Genomic DNA, 19,463 nt, shown 5'->3' with positions numbered 1-19,463 from the left:
ACTTGAGCATCATCTTTGATAAAAAGCTAACATTCATTCCTCATATGAAATACCTCAAACAAAAATGCAACAAAGCCATCCAACTCTTAAAAGTAGTAGCTCACACAGACTGGGGTGCAGACAAAAGCTCAATAATTAAATTATACAGATCCAAGCTGGATTATGGATGCTATATTTATGGATCTGCAAGAAAGTCCTACGTAAAGGAATTATACATTATACATCACCAAGGGCTAAGATTGGCTCTAGGAGCCTTCCCCACCTCCCCAGTGGAAAGCTTATATGTAGAAACAGATGAACCCCCATTATGACTTAGAAAAGAAAAACTAGGACTACAGTATTATACAAATCAATTTTATTTTTTTAAGTTTTTACGGTTATTTGTTATGAAGTTGAAAATTCATCTTTATTATGGTCATACCTCTCTCTCTCTCTCTCTCTCTCTCTCTCTCTCTCTATATATATATATATATATATATATATATATATATATACTTATATGTAATTATACTGAGTTTGTGAAATTCAGTAAATTTTCATATACTAATGAGTTTTAAGCCAAAAATGGTTGACTTAAAGAGTAAGCTACAAAATTATCAAATTTTATAATTGAGCATTAATATACTGTGTAAGCAAAAACAAGACTTCAAAAAAAGGTGTTGGTGGCAACAAAAAGTGTATTTCAATTTACGTTACAATTGTTTCCATGTCCAGTTCGACAATTTCAAGCATTATGTCATTTGAAAATTTTCAAAACCAGCATTTCTTCAGACTTTATGAAAAGCACACTTTTGGCAATGGAGCATTTTTTTTTTTTTTTTTTTTTGAAGGGAAGGAAGGTGAATCCCTAGCTAGAAAGGCATGCGAGAAACATCTACCTTTGTTGTGGTTACGGAAAATCCCATTTAAATATTAATATATCGCCTAATTTTCGTATCCTTATTTAAGAGCATGGCAAGTTCCTACAATGAGCCCTAAGCCATTTAAAAGAATTTTTTTATTATTTTTTTTTTTTTATATATTCCATTCGTTGGGTTCCTAAATTAGATCTTGTTATTTCTTTGTTGCCCAATACTTAATTTTTAAAATTTTTGTTTCGATATTATGGCCGTAATAGCCTTGCAAAAATGTTACGGTTAGTTTTAGTTTCGTATTAGTGGCAGATAATGTTTATAGATTATCGTTATATTTGTGCTCGGATTTAAGACCCTTTTAGTTTCAAAGTTTAATTGAATACAAGCGTAAATAAAATGGGTGTATTAAAGATATATAAAAAATCCTCCTATAATATTACGGGTGAAGTATTCTAATCCATTTATTGTTATTTAATGTTTTAAGATTCGTTGTTATTCTACTTGAAAAATGTTTTCATATCGTTAAGTAGGATAAAATGAATTATATTAAGTATTGTTAATTTTGTTTTAAATTGGGTCGATTTGTATTCTATAATGGTCAAAGGGAGGTAATTCAGGCGGTTTGGTGTTTTTGGTTTATCGATTACTAGAAGGTGTCTATGATTTAATAATTGATTTAACTTAATCAGACAGAGCCAGAACTTGCTACGATGGCTTACTTAACCAATTAAGTATATAGATTTTGTTTTGATCTCAAAGAATGGTCTTAGCCCATGGGTTTAACCAAGACCGTCTTAAAAGACAAGATGGCCGGTGGGCAAAAATAATTTAATCTGCTGACGTCATCACGGATAGTCCATACCGGTGACACCGGTAGGCACTCGTAACGTCTTGAAGTCAGTGTAATATTTCTTTTTTTATTAAAATGCCTTCACGGTGCATCGTTCCAACTTGCTGAGGAAATTATCGTAAAGGACCAAAAAGTGACAGTATTTTCATTTCTGAAAGATAAAGAATTATAATGCAGTAAAAAAAAAAAAGATTTTACACCATCTCCATTTAGCAAAGTAAGTTTTAACGTGCTCCCCCCCCTGTATTTAACACGATGTAACTATAATTTAATTCAATATTATCATCCTAAATGTTTTACCATTCAAAAGAAGAAGCTTCAAATAAATTGCTAATATTAAAAAAAAAATTTTTACAGCATACAAAACTAATGAAAATGCGAGACAACATCGACTCTTTAAAACACGATTTTTTTAAGCTGTTGACACACGTTTTAAAAATCTAACAAAAATTAATTTTCCTGAAATTTTTCAATATTTAAAAATAAATTATGCCGGCTGATAAAATTTTTAAACTTTTCTTTTTAAAGCTAGAAAGATAAAATTTAAAAATACTTATATATATATATATATATATATATATATGAAACTAAACTAAAAACAAAAAAAAACGCGCGTTCACTTGTGGTCTTAAACAGTCTTGGGCTTCGGGACAAGATCAAAGTGTAGTATCTGTTCTCGAGATGCTGCATTCTATTTCTTGTTCTCTTTCGGCGGAGGAGAAATCCTTCACGACTGAGACAATTTTTATTTTTGTACCTTTTCTCCACGTTAAAAAACGACCCTGGTGTCTAACTCTGTCCCGTGGGGAGGCATAGTAAATAGGTACAATTCATTTCATTAACGTAATTGGGTTTGTATTACTGTACACATAGATTCGAAAAAGTTGTCAAAAACAAATATATAACAAATAAATGTTATCAAAGGCAAGATAAGTTACTTTTCTACCAAATATTTTTCGTGTTTTTATTCAATGTAACATGTTTATTCAGCTCGAAAAACATAGTGTTTACCGATGTATTCGAAAATTCAAGATGGCGTCTGATTCTCTCTTTAACACGGTAAGTTTGGGATAAGGTGTTATAAATAAAAAACTATACAACATACTATTAAAAACCCGCCGAATATATGTCAACCTATGTCACGGTAACATATATTGAGCGAGTTTTTAACAGTATTTTATCAGGTTTTGTATTTATAACACCTTTTCCCAAACTTACCGTGTTAAAGAGAGAATCAGACGCCATCTGGAATTTTCGAATACATCGGTAAACACTATGTTTTTCGAGCTGAATAAACATGTTACATTGAATAAAAAAGTTTGGCAGAAAAGTAACTTATCTTGCCTTTGATAACATTTATTTGTTATATATTTGTTTTTTGACAACTTTTTCGAATCTATGTGTACAGTAATACAAACCCACGTATTTTAACAAACTTTATGGATATAAAAAAAATGATTTTGCATGTTATTTTTGTTATGTGGTGAAATAATCTTAAATAAGAAACATGATTTTTTCTTTAGGTTAATTTTTTTACTACGCAATATTTCATGAATTTATTAAAAATATTGTTTTTGATTTTGAAAAAATATTGTGGTTCATTTTGATTAAAAATATTCATTTTGATTAAAAAATATTCATTTTGATTTAAAAAAAATATTCATTTTGATTTAAAAAAAAGTTTAATTTTAATATTTTTTATTGTCTTAACTCATATCAAATGTTTTGCTTGTGTTCTGCTTCAAATATTCATAATCTTACATACATAATTTTCATTTAATTATATTAAATAAACTTCAAGTTTATTTCAAATCAAATCGTGTTCCTTCACTTTTTTAAAATGTAATTTATAAGTAATTAAAGAACGCATTCTAATCTTTAAAATCTATAATACAACGAAATATTCAATTGCTTATAATATACTTAAACAAATAACTTGTGTTTTTTTTTATTATTTTTTTATTATTAATATTAGATGAGTTTCAGTATAAATCATCGTGTTCTTTCTTTATTTCTTTATTTTAATCCAATTTTGAAGTTTTGTAACGCTGTCTGTAAAAATTACTGTTCATTATTGACAGTCTAAGAGTTCCACATATCTTGCTTGTTGGGACCTCAGCGATGACGTCATTTTTTCAGCTGGCCGGCCATCTTTATAACGAAGGCCACGGTTTAACCCGCCTCTGTTACTAATCACTTAATTCATGCGTTGTATTTTTGGGTGTCTAAATAAATAAAATATATATCCTCTAGTTATTATTCTGACAACAAAACCACCCATGGTTACAAGTGTGTCTACTCCTGCATTTATGGGTAAAAACATTTAGAACAGGAATTGCTGTAGGTAAATAAGTAAGTCAGTATGGATTCTACCAACTTGGGGTGTATGGATGGCAAAATCTGATGAAATTATATTTACATAAATTTTGCAACCCCCAAATTGCTAATTTAATTTTTATTTTTTAATAATAACAGGTTTAATTACTAAGTTGTTTTATTGATTTGAAGAGGGTAACTCTTATTTCACCGTCCATACTGCTATGATTGAATACAATGATGCTCATCGTTATGGAGAAAAAAAACCATTCTTAGATGAGCTGTATACCTGATTTATATTTCCTATCCGGTTAAGAAGAATGGAAGTTTTATTAGCATGTGGGATTTGGATCGTTCATTTAGATTGTAACAATTCTAGCTATTTAACTCTACATTAAAATTTAATCCTAGCATCTGATGATCCTTATTATTGTAAAAAAAAATAAAAAGATTTATGCCTCAGTTACATTTAAGGCGTGATAGCAGAAATCTATTTCTGTGAAGACATCCCTGTATGGCATCTAGTCTTTTATTCAAAATTTCCTCTTTAGAATTCACTATGTAGAAGGTTTCCAATAAACATAAATTGCATCTTTTGATTTCCCAGGGATGTACTTCCTCCCCCTGTCCACTACTGGTCATTTTAATTCAAATTTTTTCATTATTCCTGCTAAGTTCCCTAATCCAATAACCTAATTCAGTTGTGTTTCTCTTTTTGTTTTTATTTTTAATGCTTATTTTTGTGCCCACCCCCTTACTGTCATTCACACCATCCCTATTAATTTCTGTCCCAGGTTCCTTTTTAAATGATACTACGTGGTTTCTATATCTGTCCTTAAACTCTGTTCCCGTGGCACCCAGATATACCTTCTTAGTGTTGTTGGTTTTTATCTCGCATTTATACACTATTTCTGAGGTTAGACATTTCCCATCCAACGGACAATTTTCAGGTATTCTGCAGTTACAATTTCTATTTAGGATACTTGCGTTTGATGCTAGTTCGTTGTTGTTCCTTATTTTGCTGATTTTTCTGTTGTTCTGATTATAGTGTTAGTTAAGTTTCTGGACGTTGAGAAAGATAATTTTACAGAGTTTCTATTTATTATTTTGCTTAATTTATTTTCAGGGGAGAAGTTTTGGTCTATTATTCTATAGAATTCCTTAGGTATATTATTTTTGATGTGCTCGCTGAATGGTGGATTAAACCAAACCTGTCTCTTGCATCTATTTTTCTTATTAATGATGCCACTCTCATCCTTCCTTATTCTGCTGTTATTATTTCCCCCACCGTTCCTATTCTTAAGATCATTTTCAACGTTTCCCTTATTAATCTTTGTTTTTTTTTCTAGTTCCCATTGCCATGTTGTATGAGATTATACAGCTGGGTTTGCGGTTACCATTATTGTTACTATTTGTTTGTAGTTACTATTATTGTTACTGTTATATTCAATTTTTCCGTTGTATCCTGATCTCCTAAGGGCCTCATTGTAGTATTCCTTGCTTTTTTCAAAAAGATTCTCATTCTTGGAAAGTTCTGAAATTCTTTTAGAAATGTTGGGGATCAGCGCTTTCTTCATGCATTTCGGATGGTTCGATCGGTAATCTATGTAGAAATTTTCTGGTTAGGTTTGTGATAAGGTTCGTATGTGCTATTGTTTAGGTTGAGGGTAACGTCCATTTAACTATTTTGCAATTGCGATCCATTGTTATCTCTAATCCATGTTCCTTAAAAAAATTTCTGATGTTTTTTCTTGATTTTTCCGTAATACGGTCGCTAGAATTGACTACGAAAAGTGCGCCGTCCCTATAAAGTCCCCCATTTAAGCCTAGAATTGTCTTGTCTATCTCCTTTAGTAAGTAGAGACCAACCAAGTCAGTGACCTGCGAGGTGTCTGGGGCACCCATTGTAATGTCAAAATGGCTCTCTCTATCTTTTCTAGTCCACAGTTCGCCATTATATCTGATTAAGGTTTTCCTGGCTATTTTTATAATTTCAATTTCTAACTTTCTAAATTTGTCAGCATCAGACAAAGCCAAACTCTTTGCCAAGAACTTTGCAACCAATTCTACCCTTTGTGACCAAGGCCTCCAACCCCCAATATTTCCTCCTGTATCAGAAAACACACTATGTGATATACAAATATCTGTATGTGATGTTGCCAAGCTAATTAAAAATCTTGATTCCAGTAAAGGAACTGGCCCTGACGGTATTCCAATTATAGTACTCAAAAAAACTTCAACCAGAACTAGCACCCATACTTACAAAACCGTTTAAACATTGTCTTAAGGAGAATTGCTTCTCATCACCCTGGAAAATCTCATCAGTATGCCCTGTATTTAAGAATTCAGGTGATCGTTCATCCCCCTCTCAGTACAGGCCAATAATCTCCCGTGCGTCATGAGTAAGTTGCTGGAATCTGTGTTAAATAGAGAAGTAATCAACCATCTCAGCAAAAATAACCTTCTTAGTGACACACAATATGGTTTCCATTCTGCTAGATCTACAGCAGATGTGCTTACAGTTATATCTCATAGGATTAGCGAATCTCTCGACAGAAGCAACCTTTCTAGGGCAATTGCTCTTGACATATCAAAGGCCTTTGATAGGGTATGGCATAAAGATTTACTTCACAAGATCTCCAGCTATGGTATAGCTGGAAATGTCTTCTCAATTATTAAATCATTTCTCTCTGATAGGTTAAAAAGAGTAGTAGTTGATGGGCAAAAATCAGAAGCTCACAGTATAAATGCTGGAGTCCCTCAGGGGTCCATCCTGGGCCCAACTCTTTTCCTGATCTACATTAATGATCTTCCAAATCACATCCTTACATCATTCGTAGACATTTTTGCTGACGACACTACCATCTATGGTAGCACATCTAAGACAGTAAACGACCAAGTTCTCTCCGATTCTCTCTCCTCTGGGCTTGACCTTTACTCCTGATCTTAAATGGAATACGTACATCAAATCTGTTGCCAAGGCCGCTGGAAAAATGTTGGGATCCTTCTATCGATCCAGTAGATATCTCACTGCTGATGCAATTTTCTATCTATATAAGAGCCAGATACGTCCAAGGATGGAATACTGTTGCCACATATGGGCAGGAGCTGCTAGAAAAGACTTGTCCTGCCTTGATAAGGTTCAAAATAGACTTTGTGTCCTGGTGGGAGATGTCCTTTTCTCTTCGCTGCAACCTCTATCTCACAGAAGAGATGTTGCGAGTTTGTCTCTGCTTTATCGTTATTTTTATGGAAAGTGTTCGACTGAGCTTCAATCTATGCCCCCCTCCTCGCCAAACTTTCACAAGGAACACTAGACTAGCTGAAAACATTATCAATAATTTTCCACACTCTTTATCTGTGCCTAAACCTAAACATAGATTCCATGATCAAAGCTTCTTTCTTAGAACTGCACGCCTGTGGAATTGTCTTCCGTTTTCCTGCTTTCCAGCTGACTATAATATGGTTGTCTTCAAGTCCAACGTGAACAAGTTTCTGATGAGCCATTCTACTTAAGTTAGCAAATTTACCGAACTTCCATTACTATCGATTACTATATTATCCTTTTGACTACTCTACACTCTTTAACCTTTATCCTTGAGTGGCCTATCGGCCTTGATAAGTGGTGACGCCTATGTAAAAAAAAAAAAAACTTCGTTAAGTCAGTTTCATCTTCTGCTAGTTTAAGTGCATTCTTAAATAGTGCAGGGGAAATGGAGGGGTAGTACGCATCTATGTCGAACATGATAAATTTGCTTTTTGGGTTTTGGTTTATATATATATATATATATATATATATATATATATATATATATGCTGATTCTACCCAGTGCTGCCCTGAATGAAACAATGTGTTCAGTAGTGAATTTTCCAAAGAAGAAAAAAGTAGATATATAAGTGGGTAATATTGATTTAAAAAAATGTTTCCTTCTGATTTTCTATATTTAATAAAATAATGAATTGAATGTTTTAAAGTTCTTTTCTGTTGCCTCATTTTCCAGACAAGAAAAAGTCCAAGAAAACTGCATCGATTTGGTTGGTCGAATTGCTGATCGAGGGGCGGAATTTGTTTCTGCTCGAGAATGGATGAGAATTTGCTTTGAGCTTTTGGAATTATTGAAAGCCCACAAGAAAGCGATTCGGCGAGCAACAGTCAACACATTTGGTTATATCGCCAAAGCTATCGGGTGAGCCTTTTTTATTTTTTACTTTCTATTACAGGTTGAAAGTCTTTCCTTATTTTTGTTTTGTGATCCAACTTCACAGTTGTGCAAAAATTGCAAACTTTATGCTTCAGATTAACCATTTTTATCGTTTTAATAACATATCAATTTGATTTTATTTTAATAAATCTTTCTTTGACGTTTTTTTAAGGGGTTATCATTTAAAATTTAGGCGTTATTATTTAAAATTTAGGGGGTATCTTTAAAATATTTTTTTATTTAAATAATCAAATGAATTGGTAGTGATTGAAAAAAAATTTTTGCACATCTTTTTTATTTTCATAATATTTAACAAAGGATGAAAATATATTGATACCTCTGTGGACATCTGCATTAAAATAAATGTGCGGTAAATAAATACACAATCATGTTTCTACCAAAGATCTGAGCCTGGCTTTTAGAATTCAAAAATATCTAACTTGGACTCCTTATTTTAAAATCTTCTGATATTCAGTAATAATCAAGTCAAATTTTGTAAAAAAAAACTCTGACTCCTTCCAAAACATGTCTTTATAATCCTGATTTCTACAATTTTCAAAAATATATTAAAAGAGGATTTTTCATTTAATGAAATAAATTAAAAGTACATTGGTAATTCCACTTTGTAATTGTTTCAAATGATTTACATATAATATTCTGGCAATAGCTACTCTTTCGGTCTATGTTGAGTTCAACTTTTATCAGATCTAATTGTGGTAGTTTATGCACTGATACTGTTGGAAAATCTCCCTCCTCCATTAGTTATGGTTGGTTGGTTGTTTTTGTTTGACGGCATATCAACCTTTTTCAGGTTATTTAATGCCGAATCTAGTGATTTTGAGGAACGATTTTTTAATGGAGTATATTTGTTTTTTAAGTCGTATTCTATTTAACCCATAGTTGGGACCCTACCAGGTACTACCACTCCGGGTCGGAGTGGACCGGGGAGCAATGGCAATTAAAGGGTGGCTTCACACTCCCCAAGGCCTGCAAGCTGGGGCCTCACCATCGGATATAGTTTTAGGTCATATCCAGGACCGTTGTATAAAGAGTTCTTTTTAAATTTTTTTATAAAGGCCAATTTTTTTAAGATCTGAGAGGATGGTGTGGGGATTGTTTTTATCAAATAACTCTTTAATATTGTTTTCTTTGTAGAATCGATTTCTTACTGTTACAAAATTAGTACATTTAATTAATATGTGTTTGATTGTGAGTGTGGTGTTTGACAAGGTATACAGATGGGTTGGCTTTCTTTTTTTAGGAGATATGAGTGGGTTAAGTGAGTATGGCCTATTTTTATTCTTGTTAGTTTGACTTCTTTTCTGTTTAATTTCGTATTTTGTTCTTGTTTTTTGATTTTTGGCATGATTTCGTGAAGTTTGTTGTTAGGGTGTTTATTCCAGTAGGTGTGCCATTTCTCTGTTGTATATGCGTTGATACGTCTTTTTAGATCTATGTATGGAATTTAAAAATTTGCATCGATTGGGAGATTTAAGGCGATTTTTGTTGCTGAATCTGCTAATTCATTACCTTTAATACCGGAATGGCTCGGTATCCAGCAGAAAATGATTTCTTTTTTACTGTTTTTCAGTTAATTTTTGGAGTAATTTTGCGATTAGGGGGTTGTACATCTTTTTATTTTTAATCGCTTTTAGAGTAGATTGGGAGTCTGAAAGGATTATAAATTTTTCTTTTTTTTTTTTGTTATTGGAGGCGAGTTTGAGAGCTAGGATTAGAGCATGTATTTCAGCACTGAAGATTGAGGTTTCTTTTGGGAGGTTTGATTGTTTTTTGATTGATTTATTGAGTATTGCTGCACTGGCTGTTGCGTTATTTTGTTTAGACCCATCTGTATAGATGGGTGTGTGGTCTGGATACTTTTCTTTGATTTTATCGAGATCATCATGATAAGTTATTGGATGAGTATGTTTCTTTTCATATTTACTTAAACTTAAGTCGATGTTAGGGGATATGATTTTCCAGGGAGGGGTTTTGAGTAGGACAGTTTTGTGAATTTTGGTTATGGGTAGATTTGCTTTGGAAATCGATTTTATTCTAAGTCCAAAGGTTTTGATTGCATTTTCTTTTTGGTCAAAAAGGTGTTTACGGTTTGGATTTAAATGCTATTGTGTGCTGGGTATATGGGGTTGACTGTAAGTTTTGTGTAGTACTTTAGACCAAGGTTTTGATTTCTAAGCATTGGAGAAGTTTCATGTGCTTCTGCATACAGGCTTTCTACAGGGGAGTTTGGAAATGCTCCTAGTGCTAGTCTTAGTCCAGAGTGGCATATTGTGTTGAGGGTTTTTAGATATGACTTTCTGGTGGATTGATATATGAAGCTACCATAATCTATTTTTGATCTAATTAATGCTCTATATAGTTTGAGTAATGTGTTCTTATCAGCTCCCCAATCTGTATGGGCGATGACTCGTAGGAGTTGTAATGCTTTATTACATTTGGTTTTGATGTGATTGATGTGTGGAATGAAATTTAGTTTTTTGTCAAAAATGATTCCCAGGTGCTTGTGTTTATTTACGAATGGAATTTTTTGCCTTCAATCTGTAAGGTTGGGTCAGGGTGGAGTTTGCATTGGTTACAGAAATGAATGCATTTTGTTTTAGTTTTAGAGAATTTGAAACCATTTTTAGTTGCCCATTTATTAATTTCATTTATGTTATGTTGTAGTTTTCTTTCAATAGTGTGAGTGTATTTAGATCTGTAGCTGATTGAGCAGTCATCTACATATAAGGAGCTATTTATATCAGGAGAGAGTTCTTTTATAATGTTATTGATTTTTATGTTAAAGATAGTTGTTGATAATATGCTGCCTTGGGGCACTCCTTCTTCTTGATTTTGTGGGTCTGATAAAGTCGAGCCTATGCGAACTTGGAAAGATCTGTCTGTTAGGAAGTTTTTTATGAATTCAGGTAGTCTGCCTCTTAGTCCAATGTTGTGGAGATCTTTTATGATACCGTGTTTCCAGGTAGTTTCATATGCTTTCTCAAGATTGAAAAAAAAACAGATGTTACGTGTTCCTTATTGATAAAAGCTTCTCTGATGTAATTTTCGAGGTTAGTGATGTGGTCTATACATCCTCGTTTTTTTTTTTTTTGGCATCCACACTGGATTTTAGACATTATTTTGTTGTCATCTAAATACCATATAAGACAGTAGTTAATCATTGTTTCAAACGTTTTGCATAGACAGCTTGTGAGAGCTATTGGTTTGTAGTTTTCTGGGTTTGATGTATCTTTTCCCAATTTGAGTATCGGTATTATTGTTGCTTGTTTCCATGAAGTTGGGAAATCTTTTGTTTCCCATATTTTATTATAAATTTTGAGGAGTTTTAATGATTCTGGTGAAATTTCTTTAAGGAAGCTGTAGTGCACTTCATCTGGTCCTACAGCTGAGTTATGGGATTTTTTTATGGCGGTTTCTAGTTCATTGAGTGAGAGGATTTCATTGTAAGGCTCTTGGTTTTTGGAGTTAAAGTTTATTTTGTACTTTTCTTCATGTTTCTTAAGTATTTGGAATTGTCTATTGTAGTGTTTTGATGATGAGTTTTTGGCAAAGGTGTTAGCTAGTGTGTTAGCAATTTTTTTTTATCAGTTATTTTCTGTTTATTTGTGAGAAGGTGTTTGATTGGATTCGGATTATATTTTCCAGTTATTTTCCTAATCATTTCCCAGATGGTTTTGGGTTTAGTGGTGATGTTGATTTTGTTGACAAATTGTTGCCAGCAGGATCTTTTGGATTCTTTAATTGTTTTTCGAGTTTTAGCTCTTTGGTGTTTGTATTCTATTAAGTTGCTCGTTGTGGTTTGTTTTTTTAAATTTTCTTAAGGCTGCCTTTCTGTCTAATGGCCGTTTTACATTCTGGATTGAACCATGGTTTGTTTTTTTTCCAGGGGGAGAATTTTTGGGTATGCATTTTTTGGCTATTGTTATGAGTACTTCCGTGAAGTATTGTTTGGATTTGATGTTCTGTTAATTTTAGTGAACAAAGTTCTTTAAATTCGGCCCAGTTGGCTTTGTTTGTGTTCCACCTGGGTATGTGGTTTTGGATGGAGTTACTGTAATTGATTATAATAGGGAAGTGATCACTTCCACAGGGTTCTTCGTAAGTGCTCCATGTATAATCCAAGAAGCTTGATGGTAAGATCAATGGCACTAGTTGATCCGTTTGTTGGATTTAAATATGTGGGATTTTTTTGATTGAGAAGGCACAAGTTATTTTTGTTAATTAGTTGTTCGATTTTGTTTCCTTTTGAGTTTGTGACTTCACATCCCCATAATGTACTGTGGCAGTTAAAGTCTCCTAGAAGAATGAATGGTGAAGGTAGTTGGTTTATTAAATTTTCTAGTTCATTTTCATTTATTGGTTCATGAGGAGGGAGGTATATTGAGCAGATTGTGATTGTTTTGTGTAATGTGACTTGAGTTGTAATTGCTTGGAGATTTGTTTTGACAGAGAAATTGCTTTGAGGTATGTTATTCCTTATAAGAATTGAGGTACCTCCATTAGCACGAAGGTCTCTGTTATGGAAATAGTTGCATTGTTCATAGTTTGGTGTTTTGAAATGGTTATTGTTTTGTAGGAAGGTTTCTTGTAAGCAGACAATGGCTGGGTTGAAGAGTGAGATAAGTATAAGAGGTTTATTATAGTTAGATCTTATTCCACGACAATTCCATTGGATAATTTGTTGTGTTTTATTTCTATCCATGAGGTTGTTTAGTTTTCCTCTATTTACATCTCTTTAGAAGGGTTTATCTTTTGTCGGAGTTTGTGTCTTTGGTGAAGTGTTTTGCTGGGTTTTTTCTTTTTTTTGTTTGGATTCGGACGTCGATCTGGATCTTGCTTGAGATATTGCTGTTTTGGCTTCTTATTCGTTTTTTCCCTCTTGATTACTTGTGTTTGGTTTCTTTTTTTATCTAGGGTGTTTTCGTTTTCTAGAATTTGGAATCTATTTTGAGTGTCTGTTGTTTGGTTTCCTTCTTTTTTGGAACGTTCTTTATTTGCTGTTTTATCATTGCTTATGTTTTTATTAATTTCTTGTGGTTGTTTTTTTAGTTTCTGTGATAATGTTTTTTGATGGTTCTGTTGTGGATGGAATATTATTTTCTTTGTTTGGATTTGTTATTTCTATTTTGTTTTCCAGATTTGAGTATTTTTCTTTTAGGCTATTTTGAAATTCTGGCCATTTTTTAATATTTAATGTAATCAGTTTGTTTATCAGTTCCCTATATTGATCATGTATTTCATTATGTTGGTATGGTTTAGTTGTCTTTTTTGTTGTCTCAGCATATGTGTTGTCTTTCATGTACGTCTCAACTATTTTTCTGGCTTCTGGAAAGGTGGGTTTTTTTTGTACTTCTATAATTTCTCTTTCTTTTTTATATGTTTTTACATATTTTAGAGAAGACTGGGTGATCTTCTTCGCAGTTATCACATTTCACCTCATTTATGCATTTTTCTTCTGTGTGGTTAGACTCTTTGTTGCCGCATTTTTTGCATATTTTTATTCCTTTACAGGCTTCTTTATGATGTCCATATTTTTGGCAATGGAAACATCTTAATGGAGCTGGGATATATTGGTCTACTTTTACATTTAAGTAGCCAATTTTTATTTCTTTAGGTATTGTTGGTTTGTTAAACGTTAATATGTATGTGTTGGTGGTTATTATTTTATTGTTTCTTTTTATGTTTATGTGGATGTGGTTGATTACTCCTTGTTTTTCTAATTCGGTTTTTATTTCTTCAGTTGCTAGCGATAGTTCATAACTTCGAACTACTCCTTTTGAAGTGTTTAGTGTTTTATGGAGAAAGACTTTGCACTTGGACTCATGGAAGTTCTTCATTTTGAGTAGAGATTGAGCATCTCCAAAATTGGTTATTTCAACTAGTAGATTTCCATCTTTTGTTTTTTTTGATCATTTTTGGTTTACTTTTTGTGGATAATGTTTTCTCTATTAGAAAAGGTGATAAATTTCCAATTTTTTTATTTTCGATTAATTCAATAACCAAGAATCGTGGGAAGTTTCCTTCGTCTATAGTTGGAACGGTTTTTGTAGTTTTTAATTTTTGTTCTTCATCTGAGCTTGAGAGGTCAGAGGAATGGTTTCTTTTAAGGGTTTTGAGGGGGATGCATTTGTTTTTATCAGCCATGGATTTGGGGATTTATTTTTCATCAACCACGCTCCCTACCCACCTCGGAGTCCAAAATTGGGGCATAGTAAGGGGGAAACCCATTCGCCTTGACCATGTCGGGGCTACGTGGAGGATATACTCTTTTGGTAAGGAGTTCTCAAGCACTATATTTTCTGTTCAATATGTCCTCAAAAATACATTTGTTCAGATGGAGTGTTGAGTTCTGGACTTTCCAATTGATTGACCCTTGCCATCGCCTTCTAGCACTTACTTGGTTTGCCTATTTTTTGTAGTGGGGGGAAAAAAAAAAAAAAAGATGAGAGCACCTTTAAGTTTCGTTCTTTGTTGTGGTAGTTGGTACTTTGGGTGTAAGTGCTAGGGCTTGGCGTGACTGGCCGATTGGTCAGATCGGGCCTCTCCGATCGCCCGTCTAGCCGAAGTAAGGGCCGAAGTAATGTGTTGCAGTGCCTTTATGCACCCAGGTCTAGGTTAGCTCAATCACCAGGATCACGTCCTAAGGCATTACAGGTTACCCCATTGAGGGATTTTTACCCTCTGCAGGGGGGCAGTCGGCTTATTCTAGTGCCCTACCAACAGGAAAAAAAGGGGGGGGTGACGGGGTTGGGAAGTAGGGAAGGAAAAGGAGAGGGGAAGGAGGTTGTTGTTTTAATTTTCGCAGAAAATAATTAAGTTTTACAAAAGAGAATAGAAAACAAAAACAGAAAATCGATGTAGGTGCATTTCGTCTCAGGAAGCCAATAGACAGCCTGATCTGGTAGCACCAGAAACATTAGTTATGGGTAAAATAGCAAACTATTTTATTTTTACTAATAAGTTCCCACTTATCAAAGCCCAAAGGTTTGCTTGAGAATTACAGACCCTGGTTGGATCTGGATAGAATTTTATTACTTAATGGAAGAGTTAAATTAATAATATAAAATTACCTGTTCTCAATATCTTAAACACAAATAGGAACTGGTGCAAGTGTGATTACAAGTAGGATTGGAGGCAGCCATTTCCAAGAATTTCTGTCATTGTTAACCAGCAGAACATAATCATTGTCAACCAAGGGAAGAAAATATCAGGCATATATGCGCAGTGTTATAATGTATGCAAATGAAACTTGGCAAGTGAAAGTTGAGGATATGTGTTGCATGGATAGAAATATTATAAGAATAATACAATAAATGTGTAATGTGATTCTTAAAGGTAGGCTTAGATCTAATAACCTCAAAGGAAGGTTAAATCTGGACTGTATAGGGAGATGTGAACGGATAAGGAAACTTTGTTGATAGCCATGTTAAAATAATGAAGGAGTATTGTTGAATTAGTAGATGTAGCAGTGTCAGTTGTCAGGGAGAGGCTATGGAAAAAGTAATAAGGATGGATTTGAGATAGGCTGTTTGGAAGTTTATTTCTAAAAGCCATTTAATACATGCCAGCATATAAAACAAACATTAAACCAATGATGATGAGCTTTAGTTTCACCATTAAATAAGCAAAAAAAAAAAAAAAAGATTTAATTTACTGTAAAACAGACAAATCAAAGTGTTGTGTTTTTGAATATTATGTCATTTGTTGCTAGTTATGAGAAATAGCAAGAATGCTTTGTATGAGCATGAAAATTATTTAACGATAGAAACAATAATTTTATAAAAATGATTGTTTTAATCTGTGTCTACCATCTTGTTTTACTCTGTACTGTCTGCCAGGGAAAACAACCTTATTCTTTTAGAATTATTTCCTCTTATAGCATCTCCCCACCCTTTGAAATATGATGCTTATAGAATGTTTGATGTGGATATACTTGTAGGGTTGAAGTTGGTTTGCAACTTCCTTGCATCTTTCTGGTTGGAACATTCTTATGGGACTTGTTTTGTTACTGCATGATGCTTGAATACTTTAGCATATTTCAAATGTGTCCAGTAAAACATTTAAGGGAATGATTGTATCATTTGATTGTCTCTTTGAGTGATGAAGCTGATTAGCATGTCTGACTCAAATAGACAATTATACATCATAGATTACATTACCAAAATGACCATACTATGTGACCGTGTGTCTATTTTAAAAAAAAAATTTTTACCATTATGGTAGTCTTTTGCCAATACAGGTTGTTCAGGTTGGAATTCATGTGACCTTTCTTCATGATAGTGATTAAACTGGTTTTCCATCATTTTGATTCTCTTGTAAAATTTATTTCATGATAGATGAATAGTATTCTTTAGCAAACATATTTTTCTGTTCAGTAGTGCTTCAGCAGAGGACTTTCTATTTGGATGATTTGGGATAGGTCTGCAACTACTTGGAAATATCTCTATGATCTCTTGTGTAGTTCCATCCCTTTTTAACTTCAAGACCTTTTTTAAATGTATTGACAACCCATTCAGCTTGTTTGTTTGATTGTGGATGGAAGAGTCGACATCTGAGGTGCGGAATACTGTTTACAGAAGTCGGAAAATTCTGCTGGTACCATTATCACAAACAAAGATTTCAGAAATGCCCAACTTGCTAAAAATGTCTTGTACTTTCTTAAGTTTCCTTCAAGATAGTATGGTTCATCTGAAAGACTCCTGCCCACTTACTGTAAGCATTAACTAATATTAGATGATGTTGACCATTTATTGGTCCTGCAAAATCAACATATAGTTATGACAAAGGAATCTCTGTGGTAGGTCATGAATGCAATATTGTTTTCCAAGGAGACTTTGCAATCAGTTGGCATTTGGTACAACTCTTTACAAGTTCCTCTAACTGCTTGTTTATGCTTGGCCAATACACATAGCCATGTGCCAAGGCTTTCATCTGATTAATTCCCTGATGTCCATAATAAAATTGCTTGAGAACTTCGTACTGGGATTTGAATGAGACGACACGTTCAGTAAAAAGGAGAGTTCCATTGATTTCAGATGAAGACCGTCGCTGAAAAAAATGTTGATGTTGCTGGTCAGTGCATGTTTTTGGCCAATCTGTGAATTGAAAATGTAGAATTTTCTGTAATAATGGATCTGTGGCTGTAAGCTCCTGGATCATTTTTGAAGTGACATGTAGTAATCTCACTGTGGAAACAAGTTCAGAGACAATTTCAGGTTACACAAGTATAGCAGTGATAATGGTGTCTTCTTCTGCTTTTGGATGGGAACAGATGAGTCTGGATAACGCATCTGCATAATTGGTATTTTATGTCAAAGTTATAATTTAAAATTATAGTTGCTCATCTTTGTAAGCGGTTTGCTGTATCGACTGAAATTCCTTTCTTGGAACCAAAAATACTAGGGATGTTAGGGACTTGTGGCCTGTAATCAAAATAAAATGATGGCTATAAAGCATTTTATGAAATTTCTTCACAGCGTAGATAATTGCTAGAGCCTCTATCGATTTGACTATGTTTTCATTCAGTGTCAATGATTTTCATGCCTGTGCAACAGTTTTTTTGTTTCCATTCGGAAAAATGTGATATTACTGCTCTGATTCCAAAGTCTGTCTACTTAAAGCATCAGTCACCACAAAAATAATGATGGATCCTAGTGTGTCAGCAATACGTCAGAATGAAGAGGGGATTTAATTTTCTCGAATGATTCTTTGCATTTGCTTGACCATTTCCATTTAGTATCTTTTTGTAAAAGATTATTAAGAAGCCCTCGTAACTTGTACAGTTCTGGTAAGAAAACGTCCAATAAGGATCTTATTGTTGAAACACCCCTTGGGGTTGCCATGTGCTTAATTGTCTGAATAATTGAAAATTCTCATGGAATTTTTACTTGATTAAATAATTTGAAATAAGAAAAATGAGAACCATTGATATGTTACTGTGCTATTTTTTTTTATAGTATTTTCAAGTTAAATTAATTTTTCTTCTTTTGATTTATTTAATCAAGTAAAAATTCCATACAAAGGTCTATCAGAACCGTCAAATTTGCTAGAATAATTTTAAAATCTAGTAATCAAGTAAAAAATGTAATTTTTACATGATTAAATAATTCGAAATGAAACATTTTTGTTTTAATTTAATTATTTTTATTGTGCAATAATTTAGTATGAGGTAAAAAAAAAGAAAGAAAAGAAACATTGTTTATGTCCATTGAAGCTGGCCCACTACTACGAATTTGAAATAGATGTATTGAATGAGAAAAAAACAAAATTAGAAAAGGGAAGTCAACTAGATGAGAACTTTTTTTTTCTTGTTTATGCACAAAAAAATACTTCCAGGAAAGAGAAAAAAAATGTTTTATTTTATTTTTTTTGAAGACGCCATGTGGTCCATGAAAATGTTCTTAAATCCTCAATTTTCTCATCTCGCCACCATTTTGTATGCACATGAAAATTATTAACAATAGAAATAACTTCATAAGAACGATATCATTTTAATCTGCATCTGCCATCTTGCTTTAGTCTGTCTATCCTGTTTGCCAAGGAAGACGTTATTCTTTTAGAGTTATTTCCCTTTATTTTCTCTTATAACACAAAGCATAGAATATTTTAATTAAATGTGCAGATATATATATCGTTTCTCAACTTTTCATATTGCAGCTACAAAATAATTTTTGTAAAAATGATCACTTTTTTTTTCTTCAGACCACATGATGTATTGGCTACGTTATTAAACAACTTGAAAGTACAGGAACGACAGAATCGAGTTTGTACGACAGTAGCCATTGCAATTGTAGCTGAAACATGTTCACCATTCACAGTACTGCCAGCCCTGATGAATGAATACAGAGTTCCCGAACTGAATGTACAGATTGGCGTACTGAAATCGCTTTCATTCATGTTCCAGTACATCGGAGAAATGGCCAAAGATTACATCTATGCTGTAACATCTTTGCTTGAAGATGCCTTAATGGATAGGTAAGCTTTATTTTCACCCTAACCCTCACTCCTGCTCTTTCTTTTATCGCTTCTACTTTTCTCATTCAGCCCATTTCTTATGTAAACAAAAATGGTGAGAAGGAAACCGTCTACTTGATAACGGTTTGCGATTCAGAAATTGAAAATTAACAAGTGGCATTTATCAAAAATTCCACGTTTTTTATTGCTTAGATTTTGGTGGAATAAAGTATTTTTAGAAAATATTTTAAATATAAATTAAAATAT

At 33.2% G+C, this 19,463-nt stretch overlaps 1 protein-coding gene across 2 annotated transcripts in view; it reads left to right on the top strand.

Moving 5' to 3' along the window:
* The window catches only part of LOC145263153 (splicing factor 3B subunit 1-like), a 144,317-nt gene that overhangs the window by 112,093 nt on the left and 12,761 nt on the right, over window positions 1-19,463 (top strand). For both annotated transcript variants that reach the window (XM_080120150.1, XM_080120151.1), the window contains 2 exons: window positions 8,022-8,207; window positions 18,945-19,217. In XM_080120150.1, the coding sequence (XP_079976276.1) occupies window positions 8,022-8,207; window positions 18,945-19,217 (459 nt within the window). The remainder of the gene's footprint in view (window positions 1-8,021; window positions 8,208-18,944; window positions 19,218-19,463) is intronic.

Source organism: Euprymna scolopes, chromosome 38, assembly GCF_053919585.1.
Source record: "Euprymna scolopes isolate OS-2025 chromosome 38, ASM5391958v1, whole genome shotgun sequence".
NCBI classification, from domain to species: Eukaryota; Metazoa; Mollusca; class Cephalopoda; order Sepiida; family Sepiolidae; genus Euprymna; species Euprymna scolopes.
This window is presented reverse-complemented; position numbering and strand designations above follow the sequence as displayed.